Source organism: Bos indicus, chromosome 2 (assembly GCF_029378745.1).
Source record: "Bos indicus isolate NIAB-ARS_2022 breed Sahiwal x Tharparkar chromosome 2, NIAB-ARS_B.indTharparkar_mat_pri_1.0, whole genome shotgun sequence".
NCBI classification, from domain to species: Eukaryota; Metazoa; Chordata; class Mammalia; order Artiodactyla; family Bovidae; genus Bos; species Bos indicus.
Window position 1 is genome coordinate 61499743 of NC_091761.1, and position 20999 is coordinate 61520741.

At 38.7% G+C, this 20999-nt stretch overlaps 1 protein-coding gene across 1 annotated transcript in view; it reads left to right on the forward strand.

Annotated features, from left to right (window-relative positions):
- Window positions 1–10611: 10611 nt before the first annotated feature.
- The window catches only part of LCT (lactase), a 49122-nt gene continuing 38734 nt past the window's right edge, over window positions 10612–20999 (forward strand). Inside the window, exon 1 of the mRNA XM_070768480.1 lies at window positions 10612–11251. Coding sequence (XP_070624581.1) covers window positions 10612–11251 — 640 coding nt within the window. The remainder of the gene's footprint in view (window positions 11252–20999) is intronic.

A 20999-nucleotide genomic window follows, 5' to 3' on the forward strand; every position in this document is an offset into this window, starting at 1 on the left:
CCAGTTGTCTGTTAGATTTATTTCTAGTCTACTCAAATTATTGCTTCCATTTATTCATGAATATAGAAAAGGGATGGAAATATGACATTATGGTAAACATTTACACATAACTTCCTCTGAGGAGAGTCCTTATTAGAATTTGATAGTATGAAAGCTAAGAGGCCTTGGAGATGACTTTTAAAAGTTAAATCAAGTTCTATTTGTTTTTTTAAGAGAGTTTATGAAAATAAAAAGTTTATTATACTTTTCCACTACTCTTTAGTAACTTTTAAAATTTCTATGTTCTAAGAGTAAGGTCTCAGAATTATTTTCTGACTGCTTTTTTAAGGGAACTTTGATCATTTTCTATATTATAACCATCCTTAAATTTTTTCAAGGAAAATTATTGCTGCTTATGATACTAACAGTCTCTGAGGCTTTAGCTTTGATCAGTATGTTCATGATGTACTTGTTCCTATTGTTGCAGCTTTTGGCAACAGATGGAAAATGTCGTTTTTCTATATATACAACCACCCTTAAATTTTACAGCATTTTTCTAGGAAAAGAATTACTGCAGTTTATATTAACTGTCTCTGAGGCTTAGCTTTGATCATAGGTTCATGGTGTAGAAGTTACTGTTGTTGCAGCTTTTGACAATAGATGGTATTTGGGGGTCTGTGGGGCTAGTCAGGGAATGTTTATACATGTTACTCAAGTTCTCTAATAGAAACTTCACTCACCACTAAAGATAAGGGAGATTGGAAACAGAGAAGTTGCACAGTTAGCAGATACAGGGTATAAACTTGTGTGAAAACTATGTTACTAATTAATGGGGGTAGGCAAGCCTTTTGAGACAAGAAACTTCAGTGTACAGGATCTCAGACTTATTTTTGAGCAGGAGCTGCTGGAGTAAGGCAATGGACTAAGACAGAAGGTTCCAGTAATAGGTGATAGGAAGAACAACTAGTAAAAACTCAGAAAACCGCAAGAAAGAGTTCCTTCCCTGCACCAGTTCCCAACTTGATAAAGAAGATGGGGTAAGGCGTTTCTGAATAGAGAAACAGCCTGACAGGAATTTAAACTTCAGTTTGATCAAAGGAAAGTGTGACAGCCAGGAAAGATGAGTTCCTTAATGGTGAATCTGTCTTCTCCCCCAATTTTGCTATTAGTGAAAGTGGGGACTCTAAAGCAAAGTGAGACAGTTAATAACAACTAAAGTAAGTTTTTATACATCTGAGTAAGTGTGCTTACATTTTCACACATCCCCTCTATCTACATGTTACTTGTCAGAGAAGTGAAGTGGCTAATGGGTGATGGATTATGTATAAGATCTTTATGAAGAAAATTAGACAAGTATTTAGTAAGTGGATAGATGTAAATTGTTTCTGAAAAGGACATCTTGAATATTGTAAATTGTCAACCATAAGTTTAATCTAATTTCAACCAAATCCCAACAGATGTCCATCAGATAGGAAATGACTACATAAATTGTGGTAACAGCCATGCTGTCTGCATTATACAAACTAAAATGAGGGAAATGAAGATGTTTGAAATGGAAATATCACTAGGATGTATGGAAAAGATGTGCAAATAAAGCCATGGAACACCTGAATATATGACACAAATATTGACAAACCTAAGGGAAAATAGACAGCAAAACAATAATAGTAGACTTAAGTATCCCAGTTTTCATCAAAGGACATTATCAGTAAGGAAGCATAGACTTCAAGTAGTATGTTTAGACCAGATGAGCTTAACAGGCACAGACTATTCTGTGCAAAAGCAACGGAATACAGATTCCTCTTAAGCATAAATGGAACATTTTTCAGGATAGATCATATGTTAGGCCACAAAACAAATCTTATTAAGTTAAAGATGACTGAAATAGGCATCTTTTCTGACAATAATATAAAACAAAACTACAGGCAGAAACCTCAAGTTCTCACAAATATGTAGGAATTAAGCAACATCCTACTTAACCAATGAGTCAAAGAAATCAAAAGAGAAATTTAAAAATGAAACACGAAAATGGAAAAATGACATAGCAAAACTTGATGGGAGGCAGCAAAAGCAATCCAAGAGGGAAGTTCATAGGAATAAATGCCTTTATCAAGAAACAAAGATCTCAGCCTAACTTTATATCTTGGGTGGGGTGGGAAATAGAGCCCAAAGTTGGTAGGAAAGAGCAATAAAACTAAGCTGGTTTTTTTTTCTTTTTAAGGTAAAATTGACAAAACTTATAACTAGACTCACAAAACAAATGGAAGATAAGTTATACCACAGAAATATATAAAGAATCATAAGATGTTGATATTCACCAGCAAATTGGACAACCTAGTAGATAAACTGCTAGAAAAACACTATCAATCATGACAAAAATGGAAAATCTAATTAGTCTGCTTAGTAATGAGATTGAATAAAAAATCAGAAACCTCCCAACAAAGTCCAGGACCATATGGCTTCACTGATGACTTCCACCAAACATTTAAAGATGAATTAATACCAGTCCTTATCAGTTTCCAAAAATGGAAGAGGAGGTACTATGAAGCCAGCATTACCGTGATACCAAAATGAGACAAGGACACCTAAAGAAGAGAAAATTACAAGCCAATCAATATCCTTGATGTACAAAATAGATGCAAAAAGCCTTAACAAAACATTAGCAACGTTAATTCAATAATATGTTAAAATGATCAAGTGGGATTATTCCAGGTATGCAAGGATGATTCAACATTGCAAATCAAGCAATGTATTATACAGCTTAACAAAATGGATAAAAATCCTTGTCGTCCCCATAGATAAGGAAAAAAGGAATTTGATAAAATTCAACATCGAATTATGATTTTAAAAAACATCATAGTATAGAGGGAAAGTATCAACATAAGATGAAATGGCAAGTCCACAGCTAATCATACTCTTGGGGACGAGGCAAGAATGCCCACTCTGAATATTTTTATTCAATAAATAAAAATGGAGTCCTAGCCAGAACTAGGAAAGAAAGGCATCCAAAGAAGTAAAATTGTCACTATTTGCAGATAATACGATGTTTCATATAGAAAACCCTAAAGACACCACCAAAAAAAATGTCGGGTACTTACTGATGGTCAAGTGGTTAAGAATCTGCCTGCCAATGTAGGAGATACAGGTTCAGTTCCTGATCAGAGAACTAAAATTCCACATGCTGCAACTTTTGAAGCCCATGTATTCTGGAGCCTGCGTGCCACAAGTAGAAAGTCAATGTACCAGAACAAGAGCTCTGCATGACACTGAAGATCCCACTTGCTACCCCCAAGACCTGATGCAGCCAAGTATTTATTTTTTTATGTATCAGAAAAGAGAATCCCATTTACAGTTGTATAATTAAAAAACACCTAGGAATAAATTTAACCAAGGTAAAAAACCTGTATACTGGAAACTATAAGACAGTGGTGAGAGAAATTGAAGACGATAATGATAAACATTCCATGCATACAGATTGGAAGAATTAATATTGTTAACATGCCCCTTCATTTTAAAATGCCCTTCATTACACATTCAGTGCAGTCTCTCAAAATACCAGTGGCATTTTTCATAGAAACAGACAATCCTACAATTGTGTGGAATCACAAAAGATCCTGAATAGCCAAAGCAATATTGAGAAAGAACAAAGCTACAGGCATCATGTGTCCTTACTTCAAGCTATATTACATAGGGTTAGTAAAACTATGGTATTGGTACAGTAAGGAAAGACATTCTCTTAAATGGTGTGGGAAAACTAGATCACTACATTACACTATTCACAGAAGTTAAAAATGGATTTAAAAGTTGAGCATAAAACCTGAAATCATAAACTAGAAGAAAACAGATGGTAGGCTCCTTGACATCAGTCTTGGCAATGGCTTTTTGGATTTGACACTAAAGCAAGGGCAACAAAAGCAAAAATAAATAGGACTACGTCAAACCAAAAATTACTGCACAGCAAGGGAAACCATCAGTCAAATGAAAAGAATGTGAGAAAACTTTTGCAAATAATATCTGGTAGGGGTTAATACCCAAAATACATAAAAACATAATAACAGCAACCTAAAATAGGCCAATGACAAGAATAGGCATTTTTCCAAAGAAGATATTCACATTGCCAACAGGCACATGAAGCGGTGCTCAATATTACTAATCATCATCGAAATGAAAATCAAAGCCACAATGAGATATCAATTACACCTGTTATTAGGAAGGTTATGAAGAAAGTAAGTGTTAGCAAGGATATGAAGAAAATAGAACACTTGTGTACTATTGGTGAGAACCTTTGGAAAACATTGAAGTTCCCCGCCCCCCCAAAAAAACTAGAACTACCATGTAATCCAACATTCCACTTCTAGTATATATCTGAAGAAAATGAAAACACTAATTCAAAAAGATACATGCACCCTCATGTTCATTGCCACAATATTTACGATAGCCCAGACATGGAAGCAACCTGTGTTCACTGATGGATAAATGGATAAAGAAACTGTGTATAATCAAATATTACTCAGTTCTGAAAAGAAATTTTGTCATTTGTGACATGAGTGAACCTGAAGGGCATTATACTATATGAAATGTCAGAGAAGGAGAAATAGTGTATAATCCAAAGGGAAAAAAAATGTTTTCATAAAAGCTGAACTCATAGGTACAAAGAACAGACTGATGATTGCCAGAGGTGAAGGTGGTCAAAAGGTACAAATTCCAGTTACAAAGTAAATGTCATGGGACTATAATGTACATCATGGTGATTATAGTTACTGCTATCTATCTGAAAGTTGCTGAGAGTTTAAACATTCTCACCACACACAGGAAAAAAATTTGTATATTAGTTATGGATATGTTAACTAGTCTTACTGTGGTGATTTTGTGCAATGCATATGATTGTGTTGTACACCTGAAACAAATACAATGTTATATGTCAGTTGTGTCTTTTTAAAAATTAATTTTTTAGCTTTTCTTATAACTGCAGTAGAAGAGGCTTTTTAAAACTATATCTAGAGAGCAATAAAGAAATCAATGAATTTGACTACACCAAAATTTAATACATTAAAAATTAAAAACCAAAGCTACAGATTTGGAGAAGGTTTTGTCAACCTATAATACTAGAGACAGGATTAATGTCCAGAATAAATAAGCTGCAGATGAGAATATACTATATATGTTTACTATATTATGTATATAATTATATATAATTTCAGTAGCTATATATTTTCTCGATTTACAATGGTAATAAAGATTATTTCCCAAAATAGATACAGAACTGATACAAATAAATTTTTTAAATCATTCAAAATTATATAAACTAATAATTTGATAGTAGTATAATAGCATTGGTAGGTTTGCTAGGAATTTGATGTTGTAATACACTACTGGTTGGACTATAAATTGGGACACTGCTTTCAAGGAAAAATTTGTTAGTACCATTAGAAGTTAAAATATGGCTGACTACCCTATTACCCAGCAAATGTACTCCAGTATTTTTCCTGAAGAAATACCTGTGTATAGAAAAAGGCATAGACGATGACACCCAATCAACAAAATAATGATGGTGCAGCATCACACAATACAGCCCTTGAATCAGATATATCAGTATTTACACAATGTGAAAAGATCTCCAAGGTGTGCTATATGCTACAAATGCTAGTTGTACATCAATACTCACATTATCAGTTAATTTCAGTTCAGTCGCTCAGTCGTGTCCGACTCTGCGACCCCATGAATTCCAGCACGCCAGGCCTCCCTGTCCATCACCAACTCCCGGAGTTCACTCAGACTCACGTCCATCAAGTCAGTGATGCCATCCAGCCATCTCATCCTCTGTCGTCCCCTTCTCCTCCTGCCCCCAATCCCTCCCAGCATCAGAGTCTTTTCCAATGAGTCAACTCTTCGCATGAGGTGGCCAAAGTACTGGAGTTTAAGCTTTAGCATCATTCCTTCCAGAGAAATCCCAAGGCTGATCTCCTTAAGATTTGAATGGTTGGATCTCCTTGCAGTCCAAGGGACTCTCAAGAGTCTTCTCCAACACCACAGTTCAAAAGCATCAATTCTTCAGCGCTCAGCCTTCTTTACAGTCCAACTCTCACATCCATACATGACTGTTGGAAAAACCATAGCCTTGACTAGACGGACCTTTGTTGGCAAAGTAATGTCTCTGCTTCTCAATATGCTATCTGGGATGGTCATAACATTTCTTCCAAGGAGTAAGCGTCTTTTAATTTCCTGGCTGCAGTCACCATTTGCAGTGATTTTGGAGCCCAGAAAAATAAAGTCTGACACTGTTTCCACTGTTTCCCCATCTATTTCCCATGAAGTGATGGGACAGGATGCCATGATCTTCGTTTTCTGAATGTTAAGCTTTAAGCCAACTTTTTCACTCTCCACTTTCACTTTCATCAGGAGGCTTTTGAGTTCTTCTTCACTTTCTGCCATAAGGGTGGTGTCATCTGCATATCTGAGGTTATTGATATTTCTCCCGGCAGTCTTGATTCCAGCTTGTGCTTCTTCCAGTCCAGAGTTTCTCATGGTGTACTCTGCATAGAAGTTAAATAAGCAGGGTGACAATATACAGCCTTGACGTACTCCTTTTGCTATTTGGAACCAGTCTGTTCCATGTCCAGTTTCAACTGTTGCTTCCTGACCTGCATACAGATTTCTCAAGAGGCAGGTAAGGTGGTCTGGTATTCCCATCTCTTGAAGAATTTTCCACAGTTGCAGCTTGCAGGCTCAGGAGTTGTTACGTGCAGCCTCTAGGGCACACGGGCTTCAGTGATTGCAGCTTGCAGGCTCAGGAGTTGTTACGTGCAGCCTCTAGGGCACATAGGCCTCAGTGGCTGCAGCTTGCAGGCTCAGGAGTTGCTACATGCAGCCTCTAGGGCACGCAGGCCTCAGTGGCTGCAGCACACAGGCTTAGTGGAAGCTTGTGGGCTCCAAAGCACAGGCACATGGCTTAGTTGCTCCATGGCATGTGGAATCTTCCTGGACCAAGGATTGAACCCGTGTTCCCTGCACTGGCAGGCAGATTCTTATCTACTGCACCATCAGGGAAGTCCCAAATACTTTGCTTCTGATAAATGGCATTTCAAATAGTGGGGAAGGAGTGGCCTATGCAACAACCCATTAGAAGTTTATAAACTCTGGTAACATGCAACATAAAGATGGAATAAAGGTCTAAAGATTAGAAGCAAGAATATTAATACATTTGACACAAGCTTTCAAAAATATGGTACAGAGTAGTGTATTTTGAAAGATACACTTCAAATAAGCCAAATTTTAAAACTGGGGGACTATTTTTTTTCTATCACATTTTAATACATGATATCCAAACTATTGAGTTCCTATGTCATAATAAATTGTACCAAGGATATGAACCTAAATCTTAGAAGAAAAACAGGTAGCCATTTAACATTAAAAACCACCCCTCCAAACCTAAAATGTGTCCAAATGTGAATTTATAACAGGTGTGAGCAAACCAGAGAGATTTAGACACACTTCTAATTGTAAGCAGGATTTAAGTTTGAAGAAACCTGCTTTGGATTGCAATCAAAATTCCAAATGGACACACCATTGAGTTAGCAACTTAATTTCTAAAACTCTTATCTTAAATGTGGACAAAGATGTATAGCTAAAAATATTAATTTGCAACATATTAAAATTAAGAATCAACCAATATTCAATATGCAAGAGGTTAAATTGAAGTGCAGGGAAAAAAAGCTAAGGAACACTGCATTAGACATAGTTCCATGTATCTTTTATATATTTGAAATGTTATACACATATTTGCATTTGTATATGTAATAATAGCTATCATTGAGTTGCATGGTTCTAAATATGCTAATGAATGACCTGATTTAATTCTCACAACCCTGTATATCCCCATTCTGCAGCTGAGAAAGCAGAGACAGAAATTAAGTAACTTCCACCAGATGAAATTTAAACTCCTGGCACTCTGACTCCTGAATACCATTAATATATGCAGAGAAAGAAAATTGGAAGGAAGCACAGTATTGAAAATGATTATCCTAGGAAGGGAAACAAAGAGGGGAATGAGTAAATTTTATACATATTTCTATACTGTTTGAATCTTTTATAAAATATATTCATCATGTATATACTTATGTATTTTTAAAGGAGGAAAAAAGTTTGGTGAGGAACTCACTTTTGTTCTGCTATGTAAATAAATTTTAAGATAATTTGTAAGTAAGAAAAACATATTAGTAAACTCGGGGAGTTGGTGATGGACAGGGAGGCCTGGCGTGCTACAGCCCATGGGGTTGCAAAGAGTCAGACATGACTCAGTGACTGAACTGAAGTAAGAAAAAATGTGAAGGACTTTTTCTTTCACTTTCCAGGTTCCTTGGCTTAAATTGTATGAAAAGTTTGAGGTTATTGTGCCATCTCTTATGGCTTTAAAATTTTTTGATATTACATTGATGAATCATACTGTTCATGGGGTTCTCAAGGCAGTAATACTGAATTGGTTTGCCATTCCCTTCTCCAGTAGACCACATTTTGTCAGAACTCTCCACCATGACCCGTCCATCTTGGGTGGCCCTACACGGCATGGCTCATAGTTTCATAGAGTTAGACAAGGCTGTGGTCCATGTGATCAGATTGGTTAGTTTTCTGTGATTGCGGTTTTCAGTCTGTCTGCCCTCTGATGGAGAAGGACAAGAGGCTTATGAAAGCTTCCTGATGGGATAGACTGACTGAGGGAGATACTGGGTCTTGTTCTGATGGGTGGAGCCATGCTCAGTAAATCTTTAATCCAATTTTCAGTTGATGGGTGGAGCTGTGCTCCCTCCCTGCAATCTACCTCGGGCCAAACTATGGTGGAGGTAATGAAGATAATGGTGACCTTCCTCAAAAGATCCCATGCACGTACTGCTACAGTCCGTGCCCCCAACCCTGCAGCAGGCCACCACCAACCCACGCATTTGCCAGAGACTCCCGGACACTCCCAGGCAAGTCTCCTGTGGGGTCACTGCTCCTTTCTCCTGGGTCCTGGTGCACAAGGTTCTGTTGTGCCCTCCAAGAATCTATTTCTCAGTCCTGTGCAAGTTCTGGGGGGGTTAATGGCGACCTCTTCCAAGAGGACTTATGCCATACCCACACCCAGAGCCCCTGTCCCTGCGGCAGACAACTGCCAACCGGTACCTCCACAGGAGATGCTCAAACACAGTTCTGTGTCAGTCTCTGTGGGGCCCCTGGGTTCTGGTGCACACAAGGTTTGTTTGAGCATCTCTGGCAGATATGGGGTTTGATTCTAAAAGTGAATTCACTCCTCCTACCTTCTTGCTGGGGCTTCTCCTTTGCCCTTGGACGTGGGGTATCTCCTCACAGCCACTCCAGTGCCTACCCTCTTACTGGGGTTTCTCTGACCTTGGACGTAGGGGTATCTCCACATGGCCAGTCCAGTGAAGCGCAGGCACCACTCCTGATCTTGGATGTGGGGTATCCCCTCTTGGCCACTCACCACTCCAGCGGGGCCACCAGATTCCTTATATTGACAAAGGAGGCAAGAATATACAATGGGGCAAAGACAGCCTCTTCAACAAATGGTGCTGGTTCCAAATAGGAAAAGGAGTACATCAAGACTATATATTGTCACCATGCTTATTTAACTTACCTGCAGAGTACATCATGAGAAACGCTGGGCTGGAGGACGCACAAGCTGGAATCAAGATTGCCAGGAGAAATATCAATAACCTCAGATATGCAGATGAAACCACCTTTATGGCAGAAAGCGAAGAAAAACTAAAGAGCGTCTTGATGAAAGTGAAAGAGGAGAGTGAAAAAATTGGCTTAAAGCTCAACATTCAGAAAACAAAGATCATGGCATCCAGTCCAATCACTTCATTGGATGTGATGAAGAAACTGGAAACAGTGGCAGACTTTATTTTGGGGGGCTCCAAAATCACTGCAGATGGTGACTGCAGCCATGAAATAAAAAGACACACTCCTTGGAAGAAAAGTTATGACCAATCTAGACAGCATATTAAAAAGCAGAGACATTACTCTGTCAACAAAGGTCCGTCTAGTCAAGGCTATGGTTTTTCCAGTAGTCATGCATGGGTGTGAGAGTTGGTTGATAAAGAAGGCTGAGGCCAAAGAATTGATGCTTTTGAACTGTGGTGTTGGAGAAGACTCTTGAGAGTCCCTTGGACTGCAAGGAGATCCAACCAGTCCATCCTAAAGGAAATCAGTCCTGAATGTTCATTGGAAGGACTGATGTTGAACCTGAAACTCCAGTACTTTGGCCACATGATACAAAGAGCTGATTCATTTGAAAAGACTCTGATGCTGGGAAAGATTGAGGGCAGGAGGAGAAGGGGACGACAGAGGATGAGATGGTTCGATGGCATCACCGACTCAATGGACATGAGTTTGAGTAAACTCTGGGAGTTGGTGATGGACAAGGAGGCCTGGCGTGCTGCCGTCCATGGGGTCGCAAAGAGTCGGACACGACTGAGTGACTGGACTGAACTGAACTAAACTGATGAATCATGTACTGATTTCATTATTGTAGATAATCCAGTTACCTATTAAGTGTTAATAGTTGCTTGGTATTTTACAACCTCAACTGAAGTTATAAAGTAAGTATTCCACAAACCTCCTGACAGTTCCTTGAAGATGGAGCTGGCCTGGCATTTAGTCCTTACTGTCCTTTTAAGTTTTTCTTGCTGGGGTTTAGACTGGGACTCTGATAAAAATTTCATCTCAGCTGCTGGTCCTCTAACCAACAGCTTGCTACACAACCTGAGAGATCCCCTGGGAAACCAGGCTTCTCCCTTTGTAGCAGAAGATGAAGAAATTTACGTTTGTCGCCAGGCACTGCCTGCATTCCTGCCAGAGTACTTTAGAAGTGTCCGCGCCAGTATGATCACCCATTACAAAGTATTTCTGCCATGGGCACAACTTCTCCCAGAAGGAATCTCGGAGAACCCAGACAAGGGAACAGTGCTGTGCTATCGGCAACTGCTTGAGGCCCTCAAGACTGCTCAGCTTCAGCCCTTGGTGGTTCTACACCACCAGACCCTCCCTGCCAGCACTCTCCAGAGAACTGAGGCCTTTGCCGATCTCTTTGCGGCCTATGCCTCCTTTGCCTTCCACTCCTTTGGGGACCTAGTTGAGATCTGGTTCACTTTTAGTGACTTGGAGAGAGTGATCACGAAGCTTCCCCACCAGGAATCAAGATCTTCACGTCTGCAGATGCTCACTGATGCCCACAGAAAAGCCTATGAGATTTACCATGAAAAATATGCTTCTCAAGGTGAGTTCACACAACCCTGATGGCTGACCCACCAGCAGCCTTCATCATACACCTTCATCCACCCTTCTTAAAGCAGGACTCAGCATTTCTTTCCACTTACTTTCAACAGTCCCCTCATAGCTATTTACAAGTGAGAAATTAATATCCTGAAGATTTCTTGGTGGAGGTAGGTAGGGGTGGCTTGCGTTGTACCATGCCCAACATCCCCTTTGAAAAATGTCTTTAAACCCTCCTTACCCAGTCTTGAGTCTACACTATTATCAATTATCTTTCTGTCTTTCCTTCTTCAGTCTTGCCTCCCTGACTCTCCCTAGGATTTCAAGATTGCCCATTTTCTTTCAGCCTCCCTGCTTTCTTTTTTACATTTTAATTTTTTATACTTTTTGACCATGCTGCGTGGCTTGGGAGACCTTAGTTCCCAACGAGGGGTCAAAACCATGCCCCGTGTAATGGAAGCTCAGAGTCCTAACCCCTGGACCATCAGAGAAACCTTGAGCCTCCCCGTTTTTCTTATGTGAAGAGAATTACATGCTCTGGTTGAAGCTTATATTCCAGCAGGGGAGACAAATACAAGATAAAATAACGATACGCTGATGGATAGTGAGAAGAGCATGATTACAATTGTCCATATTCTGCTTCATAGCTAATTTAAGCTTCCCATTCAGTAGGTCTGGACAGACTCAGGACATTGATTTTAATATATCCCTAGATGAATCTGAGGTATACCAATTTTGAGAACCAATTAGATTAATTAGGTTAATTGGATTAGATATGCTTTCTAGTTTTTATTATATACTGTATATTTGTATACTTACTATATATCTGTATACTTGTATATTCTACTTTTTAAATTTATTTTTAATTGGACTTTACAATTTTGTGCTGGTTTTTTGCCGTACAATAACATGTATGTATACATGTAACATACTTGTATACATACTATATATCTGTATACTTGTATATCCTACTTTTTAAATTTATTTTTAATTGGACTTTAAAATTTTGTGCTGTTTTTTTTGCCGTACGATAACATGAATCCCATAAATATACATATTCCCCATCCCTCTTAAACTTCCCTCCCACACCATGTTCTACTTTTGAAACTTAACATATAATTAATATATTCTCATTTTAATAAAAACTCATTGAAAGTATGATTTTCAATGTTCTTACATGTTCGCATTATATTAATGGCTCGTTTAAGATATTTCATTTTTACATACTAGTTTAATTTTCAGTTAAAAATTACGTTGCAGTGAACATATGTATAAATACTTGCCTTCAGATAAATTCTGACAGACTCTTTTTAAAAAAAAAAAAGTATTTGTGTAACTTACGGCTGTGCTGAGTCTCATTGCTGCACATGGGCTTTCTCTGGTTGCACAATGAGAAGTGCAGGCTTCACACTGCGGTACCTTCTTTTGTTGCTGCTCCCAGGCTCCAAGCTTGAGGGCTCAGTGGTTGCAGTGCATGGGCTTAGTTACCCCAGGGCATGTGGGATCTTCCTGGACCAGAGATCAGATCTGTGTCCCCTGTTTCAGCCGGCAGTTTCTTTAGCACTGAGTCACCAGGGAAGCCCTCTGAGATTCTTGAAACTGAAATTACCAGGTCAGAAGATGCACTTTCTTTAAGACTTCAAAGGATGTTGCTAAATTATTTTCCAGAAAAGTTGTAACTTTATACCAACAATTACAAAATTGTTCTTCTGACCCCACTCAGCCTGTTTTCAGTGATGTAATTGTTTTATCATTGGTGTAGACAGAAATAGTTAATAACAGATCTATAATAAAAATAGAAAAGAGTTTTATTCAAGCCAAACTATATCTTTGGAGGGAGCCTCTCGGAAATCTCCGAGGGACTCCTCAAGAAAAGCATGGTTTTAAGCACAGTTTTGTATTTCGTCAGAAAAAAGAACATCAACCATGACGGGGGTACATTCCTGCAAAGTTTTGAAAAAAGACAGATTAGCCTGTGCACAGAGAGTATGTGTGGCTTGCCACCCGGGAAGGAAGCCTTATTATCAGAGGTGTACTGTCACTGACGTCCCAGGAAAAGAGGCATTCATCTCTATCTTCACAACAGACATTCTTTACTTCTGGACAATGCATCTTCTTCTTTGATGGTTAAAGCACATGGAAAATGTATGTTTAACAGACTACAAAACAGGATGTTCTAGTTAGCAAAAAGTTTATGTTAAATCATGCATAAGCCAGAATGACTTCCCCATATCTCAGTACGTGAAAATTTTCTTCCATCATTGGTAATTTGATGGCTGAAAACTATTATCTCCTTATATTCTTTATTTGCATGTGTTCAATTATAGAGAGGTTAAACATTTTTTTCTGTGTTTAAAATAAAATCAGGGCAAGGGGGAAAAGAGTGGGAATGTGATTGGGGCTATTTTAGATATGATTGTCAAAAAGGCTGTCCTTGGACCACCTTTTTAGCCAAGTGGAAGGAGGGAGAGAGCCACAGGATCTGGAGGGTTACACGCTGCTGGGTGAGAGAACAATCCTGCCGAGGGAGCCACAAAAGCCCAGCTATCAGTTTCATAAACTCTAGGTCAAGGGAGAACAAGAGATGCCGGATTTGAAACCAGTTTCTTTAAAAGCCTATCATGGAACGAATGAGAAAATAAATAAATATTTATTGACTGTAATTCTACTGAAGAAGCTTTGAGTAAAATGAACTTTGAAAGAAGGCAAAGCTAGACATGGATCATCTGAAGCTGAAGAAAATCTGTCTTATTTTGAGGACTAATTCCATAGAATTATTTTAAATTATAAAGCTATATATACATGTTTGTTAAAATGTTTTACATATTTCATTTTTGATCTTCATCAGGTTACTAAAGACTATTTCTTCCTTAAACTCATGTTTGCCTTCTTTTCTTCTTCTGCTCATTCCTCCCAGCCTTCATTTCATGTTTTATCAACATCACTAGATTGTCTGTCCCTGATATAATACAGGACACTAAGTAAATTCTCTTCTCAGTCTCTTTACTATTCCAAAAGACAGTTTTCCTTCTTCCTTTCTCTCTCTCACTCATCTTCCGCTTTTTAATCCAATTCCATAACTTTATTGTTCTTTGTAAAATACATTTTTAATATACCCAAAAAAGTTACATATGTTGATTAAAAGCAAAATATAATTTTTAAAAAGCAGGGATATTGAATAATATCCCATGAACTGAAAAGAAATTTTGAGACCAAAAAGTGAAGCAGGCAACTCCATAAAGTATAATTATGGGGTTTATTGTGGGTAACTTACATATGGGTTGGATTGGCGATCTGGAAGCATTTGCAGCTGCATTCCCCACTGCTGGGCTTCCCTGATAGCTCAGTTGGTAAGAATCCATCTGCAATGCAGGAGACCCTGGTTCAATTCCTGGGTCGGGAAGATCCCCTGGAGAAGAGATAGGTTGCCCACTCCAGTATTTGTGGGCTTCCCTTGTGGCTCAGCTGGTAAAGAATCCGCCTGCAATGCGGGAGACCTGGGTTCCATCCCTGCGTTGGGAAGATCCCCTGCAGAAGGGAAAGGCTACCCACTTCGGTATTCTGGCCTGGAGAATTCCATGAACTGTATAGCCCATGGACACGACAAAATGTCAGACTCGACTGAGCGACTTTCACTTCCCCACTGCCAAAAAGGGTATGGGGAATTTAAAGGGGCCAAAGCTAAAAATACAATCTGACTACTAAGGGAGTAGCACATTTGCACCAATGGGAGCCGGGGGTTTTTCCTCCCCCTTGGGGTCTCATGACCATTTTTCCCTGTGGACCATTAACTATCTGTGTTAGTTGAATAGCATTCTTCCAGTTCTTGCATCAGATGAAGACAAGGGTAAAAGTTGATAGGAAACTTATCTGGCTTGGGTGCATTTCTTGTGAGTACACTAGAGCTCAGTCACGCAGGATGGGAAGTGGGTAGGACTGCAGGCCTAAGAAGGAGCTGACAAAATGCAGTCAATGTGATTCAGCCACATAATAGTTAACATCCATGAAGTGACCACGCAGTCCAGCAATTAAGCTATAACAATACTGTGATGGTTTTGTAATATATAGAAATATTGAATTACTATTTATACTCATGGACTAACAATGTTGTAGGTTAATTATGCTTCAATTTTTTTTAAAGCAAGTAAACAGCAAAAAATGAAATTATACCCACAATATAATATCTGCTAAGTAGAGAGCCAAGAAAAATAAAAGCAAATATCAAGGCAAAAATATTTGCATCACAAATATTCATAGCAGTATTATTCATAATAACCAAAAGTGGAAACAACCCTAATGGCCATCAGTTGATGGATAAAGAAAAAGTGGCGTATTAGTAAAATGGAATAGTACTCAGCACTTGAAAGGAGCGATTGATTCATGCTACAATATGATAATTCTTGAAGACATTATGCTAAGTGAAAGCAGTCAGCCCCAAAAGACCACATATTATATAATTTCATTGCTATTAAATGTCCAGAGTAGAAAAACCTATAGTAGAGACACTAAAGTAGAGTAGTGATGTCTGGGGCTAGAAGACAGAATGAGAACTGACTGCTAATGGGGATGTAATATCTTTCTGGGTGACTAAAGTGTTCCAGAATTAGTGCAGAGAGTTGCACAGCTTTGTAAATGTACTAAATATAACAAAATGTTATAGTTTAAAAGGATGTATTTTATAGTATATGAATTATACCTCAATTTTAATGTAAAAATTAGTTAGAAAGCTGAGGGTTTATAAGACAAAACAAACCATATCACAACTTTTGTCTACTTGTATGTTTTTCCCTATCTCATCTCCCACTCTACCCACTCCCTCCCAGGTTACCACTGTGCTAAATATTCCATCCATCTTGCATTAGACCATGGCTTTCCCCCTCCCACACTGGTGTCACAGTGGATGTACAAGTTTAAGCATTTCAATAAAATAATTAATTACAGGAAAAGTGGCATTTTACTAAATACATTTTAGCCCCAAAATCACCATGTTTAAGAAATATGTTTAAAAATTAAATTCCCATTTACTGATGACTAGAAAATAAACAATCTGAAATGAAGTTCTGATTTTTTTCCAAGGAATTTTTTTTATCAGGGAATGAGTTACCTACAGTGAAATGCATGGATCTTAATTTTACAGTCTGATCTGTAAAATTGAACCCATACCCGTATCAAGATATAAAATTAAAACCATCCTCTCATCATGATATAAAATATTCATCAACACCTCCAAAACCCCCATTTCTGATCATTGTATCCCTTCCTAATCCTTACCCCAGAAAAAATGTTGATCTGGCTCCTATCAGGAATCATACAGTATGTACTATTTTGTGTCTGTCTTTTTCCATCAGTATGTGCGTGAGATTCATTTATTTTGTTGCTGTTCGTAATTTGCTGCTTGTTTCTTCTAAGTGGTGTTCTATTGTGGATGTATCACAACTGAGGGGCACTTGGGCAGTTTCCAGTTTTTATCTCATATAAATAAGTTGCTACGAACATTCTTGTACAAGGTTTTGCACGGACGTATGTTTTCATTTCTCTTGGATAATACCTAGGAGAGGAAATGCTGGATTACAGGGGAGAGATGTATTTGACTTTCTAAGAAACCGCCAATTTCTCAAAGCAGTTGTTCTATTTTATACTCCCACTAGCTATGTGTGAGAATTTCAGTAGCCTCATAATCCTTACTAACATTTGGCATTTTCGTCCTTTTCTGTTTTAGCCATTCTGATGGTATCTCATTCAGATTGCATTACTTTTTAAAAAAAAAGTTTCTATCCCAAATGCGTATGTATTTAAACAATTTAGTGTCCAATTTTGCTTGGTTTGGAATTTAGCATGATGAAAGAGTATTATACATTTTGTAGTCCTCTAGGACTTTTTTGTTCAAACAAAATTGTTTCCAAGGCTTATTCATATTGTTGAACAGAGCTATATCATCTTCTTTTCACTGCTTTCCACTGTGAGACTAAGCCAAGTTTTATTAATTCATTTTCCTAAGTTCATTTGTATCATTTTTTAACATAATTTTGTTTACTTATTTATTTTTGGCTGTGCTGGGTCTTCATTACTGCGTGGCCTTTTTCTCTGGTTGCAGTGAGTGGGGGCTACTCTCGAGCTGCAGCATGCAGGCTTCTCATTGTGGTGGCTTGTCTTGTTGCAAGCGTGAGCTCTAGGGCGCTCAGACTTCAGAAACTGGCTTATTGGCTCAGTAGCTGCGGACACTGGGCTCTAGAGCACAGGCTCAATAGTTGTGGCACACAGGCTTAGTTGCTCTGAGGCATGCACGATCTTTCTGGATCAGGGATCAAAACTGTACCTTCTGCATTGGCAGGCTAATTCTTTACCACTGAGCCGCCAGGGAAGCCCCCAATCCCTTTCCCCTCTACTCTGAATCTCAGATATTAGGTAATTGTACATTTTGCAAGAACACTGCTTAGTCATTTTCTGTCATTGTGTCACTGTTGATATTTCTTAATGATTAAGAGGTAATCATTTAAAAGTCAGAGAGAACCTGAAAAATTAAAAGCTATAGGTGGTTCAGAGTTTTTTCCTTTCTAATCAAGACTTTTAAAAAATTAATGTTACTTTTTTGTTTGTTTTGATTTTTACTTGTTTTGCCTATCCAGGGCCAAGGAAATAATTTGTTCAGCATGTTGGTAATATATCCATAGGAAGATACTCTATCAATACAGGCAAACCTTTAAAGCATTTTTACTTTTTATTATTTTACTTCTTTATTTACATGTTTATTGAGTTAGAGGTACATGAGAAAATGTTAAACCAAACAACTACTTTGAAAACAGATTGAGTTGGTGATTTGAATTTATTTGGCTATTTTAAAAAGTACTTTGCTTTACCTAAATTCACTTGAATCCAAAATTTGAAGTATCCTAGTAACTTATTGAAATAACTGAGGTAGTGACTTGCTTCAAGATTGCATACATCCTACAATAATACTACTTTTTAGAACAGTTTTAGATTTATAGAAAATTTGAGCAGATAGTACAGAGTTTCCATATGTCCCTGTCCCTGAAACCAGTTTCCCCTAACATAAACATCTTACATTATTATGGGACATTTGTTGCAATTAAAGAACCAAGGTTGATACGCTATTACTAACTAAAGTCCATGTTTTGTTCAGATTTCCTTAATTTCTCTTGTATGTCCTTTTTCTACTCTGGAATCTCTTCCAAGGTACCACATTATATTTAGTTGTCGTATCTCTGTAGGCTCCTCTGAGCTGTGAGAGAAGTTACAGCCCTGTGCTTTGGTGGCCGGGATGTAATGGTGTAGCCACTATGGAAAGCTGTATGACAGTTCCTCAAGAAATGGAGCCTGCAATTGCCATACGATCTAGCACTTGCGGGAATACACCCAAAAGAACTGAAAGCAGGAGCTTGAACAGATATTTGCACACCCATTTTCATGGCGTTATTCAAAACAATCAAAAGATGAAAACAATCCATATGCCCATACAAGGATGAATGGATAAATAAAACATGCTAGATACATACAATTGAATGTCATTCAGCCTTCAAAAGAAATGAAATTCTGACACATGCTACAGCATGGATGAACCTTGGGTACACTACCCTAAGTGTGTAGGTACACTACCCTACACTACACTAAGTGAAATAAGCCAGACACGAAAGGACAAATATTGTATGACTCCACCTATATGAAGGACCTAGAATGATCAAACTCACAGAGACAGAAAGTAGAATAATGATTACCAGAGACTGGGTGGAGGAGGGAATGGGGAAAAACTCATGGACCCGGAGTTTCTGTTTGAAATGATGGAAATCTGGGGAGGTGGATGGTGGTGACAGTTGCAGAACAAAGCCACTTTAAAAAAATTTAATGGTGAATTTTATGTTATGTATTTTTACCGCAATTTTGAGTTCTTTTCTAATGACTGTGTGTTGTTATAAACTTCCTGCTCGTGTTTTCAACGTCCTACCGTTGGAAGGATATGAAAAGATTCTTGGCAGACCAGCAGGAGCATGAACACACCTCTCACAGGAAGAGCAGAGTTGCACACCGCGCCTCCCACCTGCCGACACCGGAACACAATCTAGGCAACGCTGGGGACTCCCACCCTCCTCCTGAAGCATTGATCCTGGCAGTTCAATACTGGCCTGATTGATTACTTCTATTTAAACATTTGGGGCAAAAGGGAGAGGAGCAAACAAAAAGGGGCTGTTTTGTATGAACAATAGCAATGGGTTTTAGAGGAATGACATACTTCTGTGATGGAAACAGAACTGAGCTTATCCTTAAACAAAATCTAGTAATACCTGTGAGGGACATAAACTCACACATTGCCATGCAGTAATTTCCTACATGGGCTTGAAACAGTTAATACTCAACCCCCATCAAATACTGATTTTGAGTTCTGTAGACAAGCACACTGACCTTTAACCATATCCAGCAAAAATTACAAGATAAATTATCTTAAACCAGTGCAATTACCCCCACTTCAGTCCCGAAGAAACATGAACTGCCAGCTTAGAATGAGGTTCCAGTTTTGAGTAACCTGCATTTTATGTTATTTTAAGAAGTATAGTTTGTGCTTGCACTAGGAACCAGTTAGGAATAATATCAGAAAATTTATTTTGTATGATATGAGACTTTCTGGAACCTCAGGTACGCTTGTTCACTCTGAGTCTAGAAACAGCTTGTTAAGTCAAATAGGAGTGATGTGTGAGTCAGCTGCACTTAGGGATTAACTGTCCTCCTGTGTCATGTCATTGATCCAGAGATAATACTAAATTGGACATTTAAAAATGTTCAGCACAGGCTGAGAACATATGTTCTACGTGTGCTGATGTGATGATAGACTGAAGTATGGAAAATCTGTGGAAGGTGAAATGGCTCCATGGGGCACAATCACTGAATAACTGGAAAATAGCATTATCTTATCAGAAGGAGGACCAAATGTCTCTGAGTGATATTCCTAGCTCAGAGGATTTCAAAGTTCCATTATGCCTATCAAAATAAGCACTTTGGTATTTGGCAGCGGTTGGTTATTAATAGTGGTTTCAATGACTGGGGAGATCTTTCTCCTGTACAGAATTTGAATGTAGGAGAGAGGTCAGGCATATAAGCTTGTCATTTAAGTCTCAAACGCTGGCTTTAGGCCATTTTGTTGACTGTTTCCAAAGCACAGGTCTGAGCACTTGCCTATGCACCCATCCTAAGCTTGCTATTTGGAGAGACTCGAGAAATGTCGAAGCTTGCTTCTCAGGGAGCACACAGTCTCAGCAGGAGATAAAGACTTTTGTGCATCAAGGAGTTAGATGGTGCTTCTGACAACTGAGGCATCCCAAGTCCACCACATGAATGGGTGCATTCTCAGTCATGTCCGACTCTTTGCAACACCTTGGACTGCAGCCTGCCAGGCTCCTCTGTCCATTGGATTTTCCAGGAAACAATACTGGAGTGGGTTGCCATTTCCTCTTCAAGGGGATCTTCCCCACCCAGGGATGAAACCCGCATCTCCTGCATCTCCTGCATTGGCAGGTGGATTCTTTGCCACTAAGCCACCTGAGATGCCCACAGCAGCGTGTTTCAAACTGGTCTGAGCACCACTGTATCTGAAGCACCCAGGAAGCTTGTTAAAAGGCTCTCATTCCTGGGTCCACCCCAGTCGGCTGACAAGAAGGACAGGTGATTCTGATGTACGTAAGCTTCAACACCACTGTTAGGTGATCAAATGTCAAAGCGACTATGTTTCCTTCATATTCTCCTCA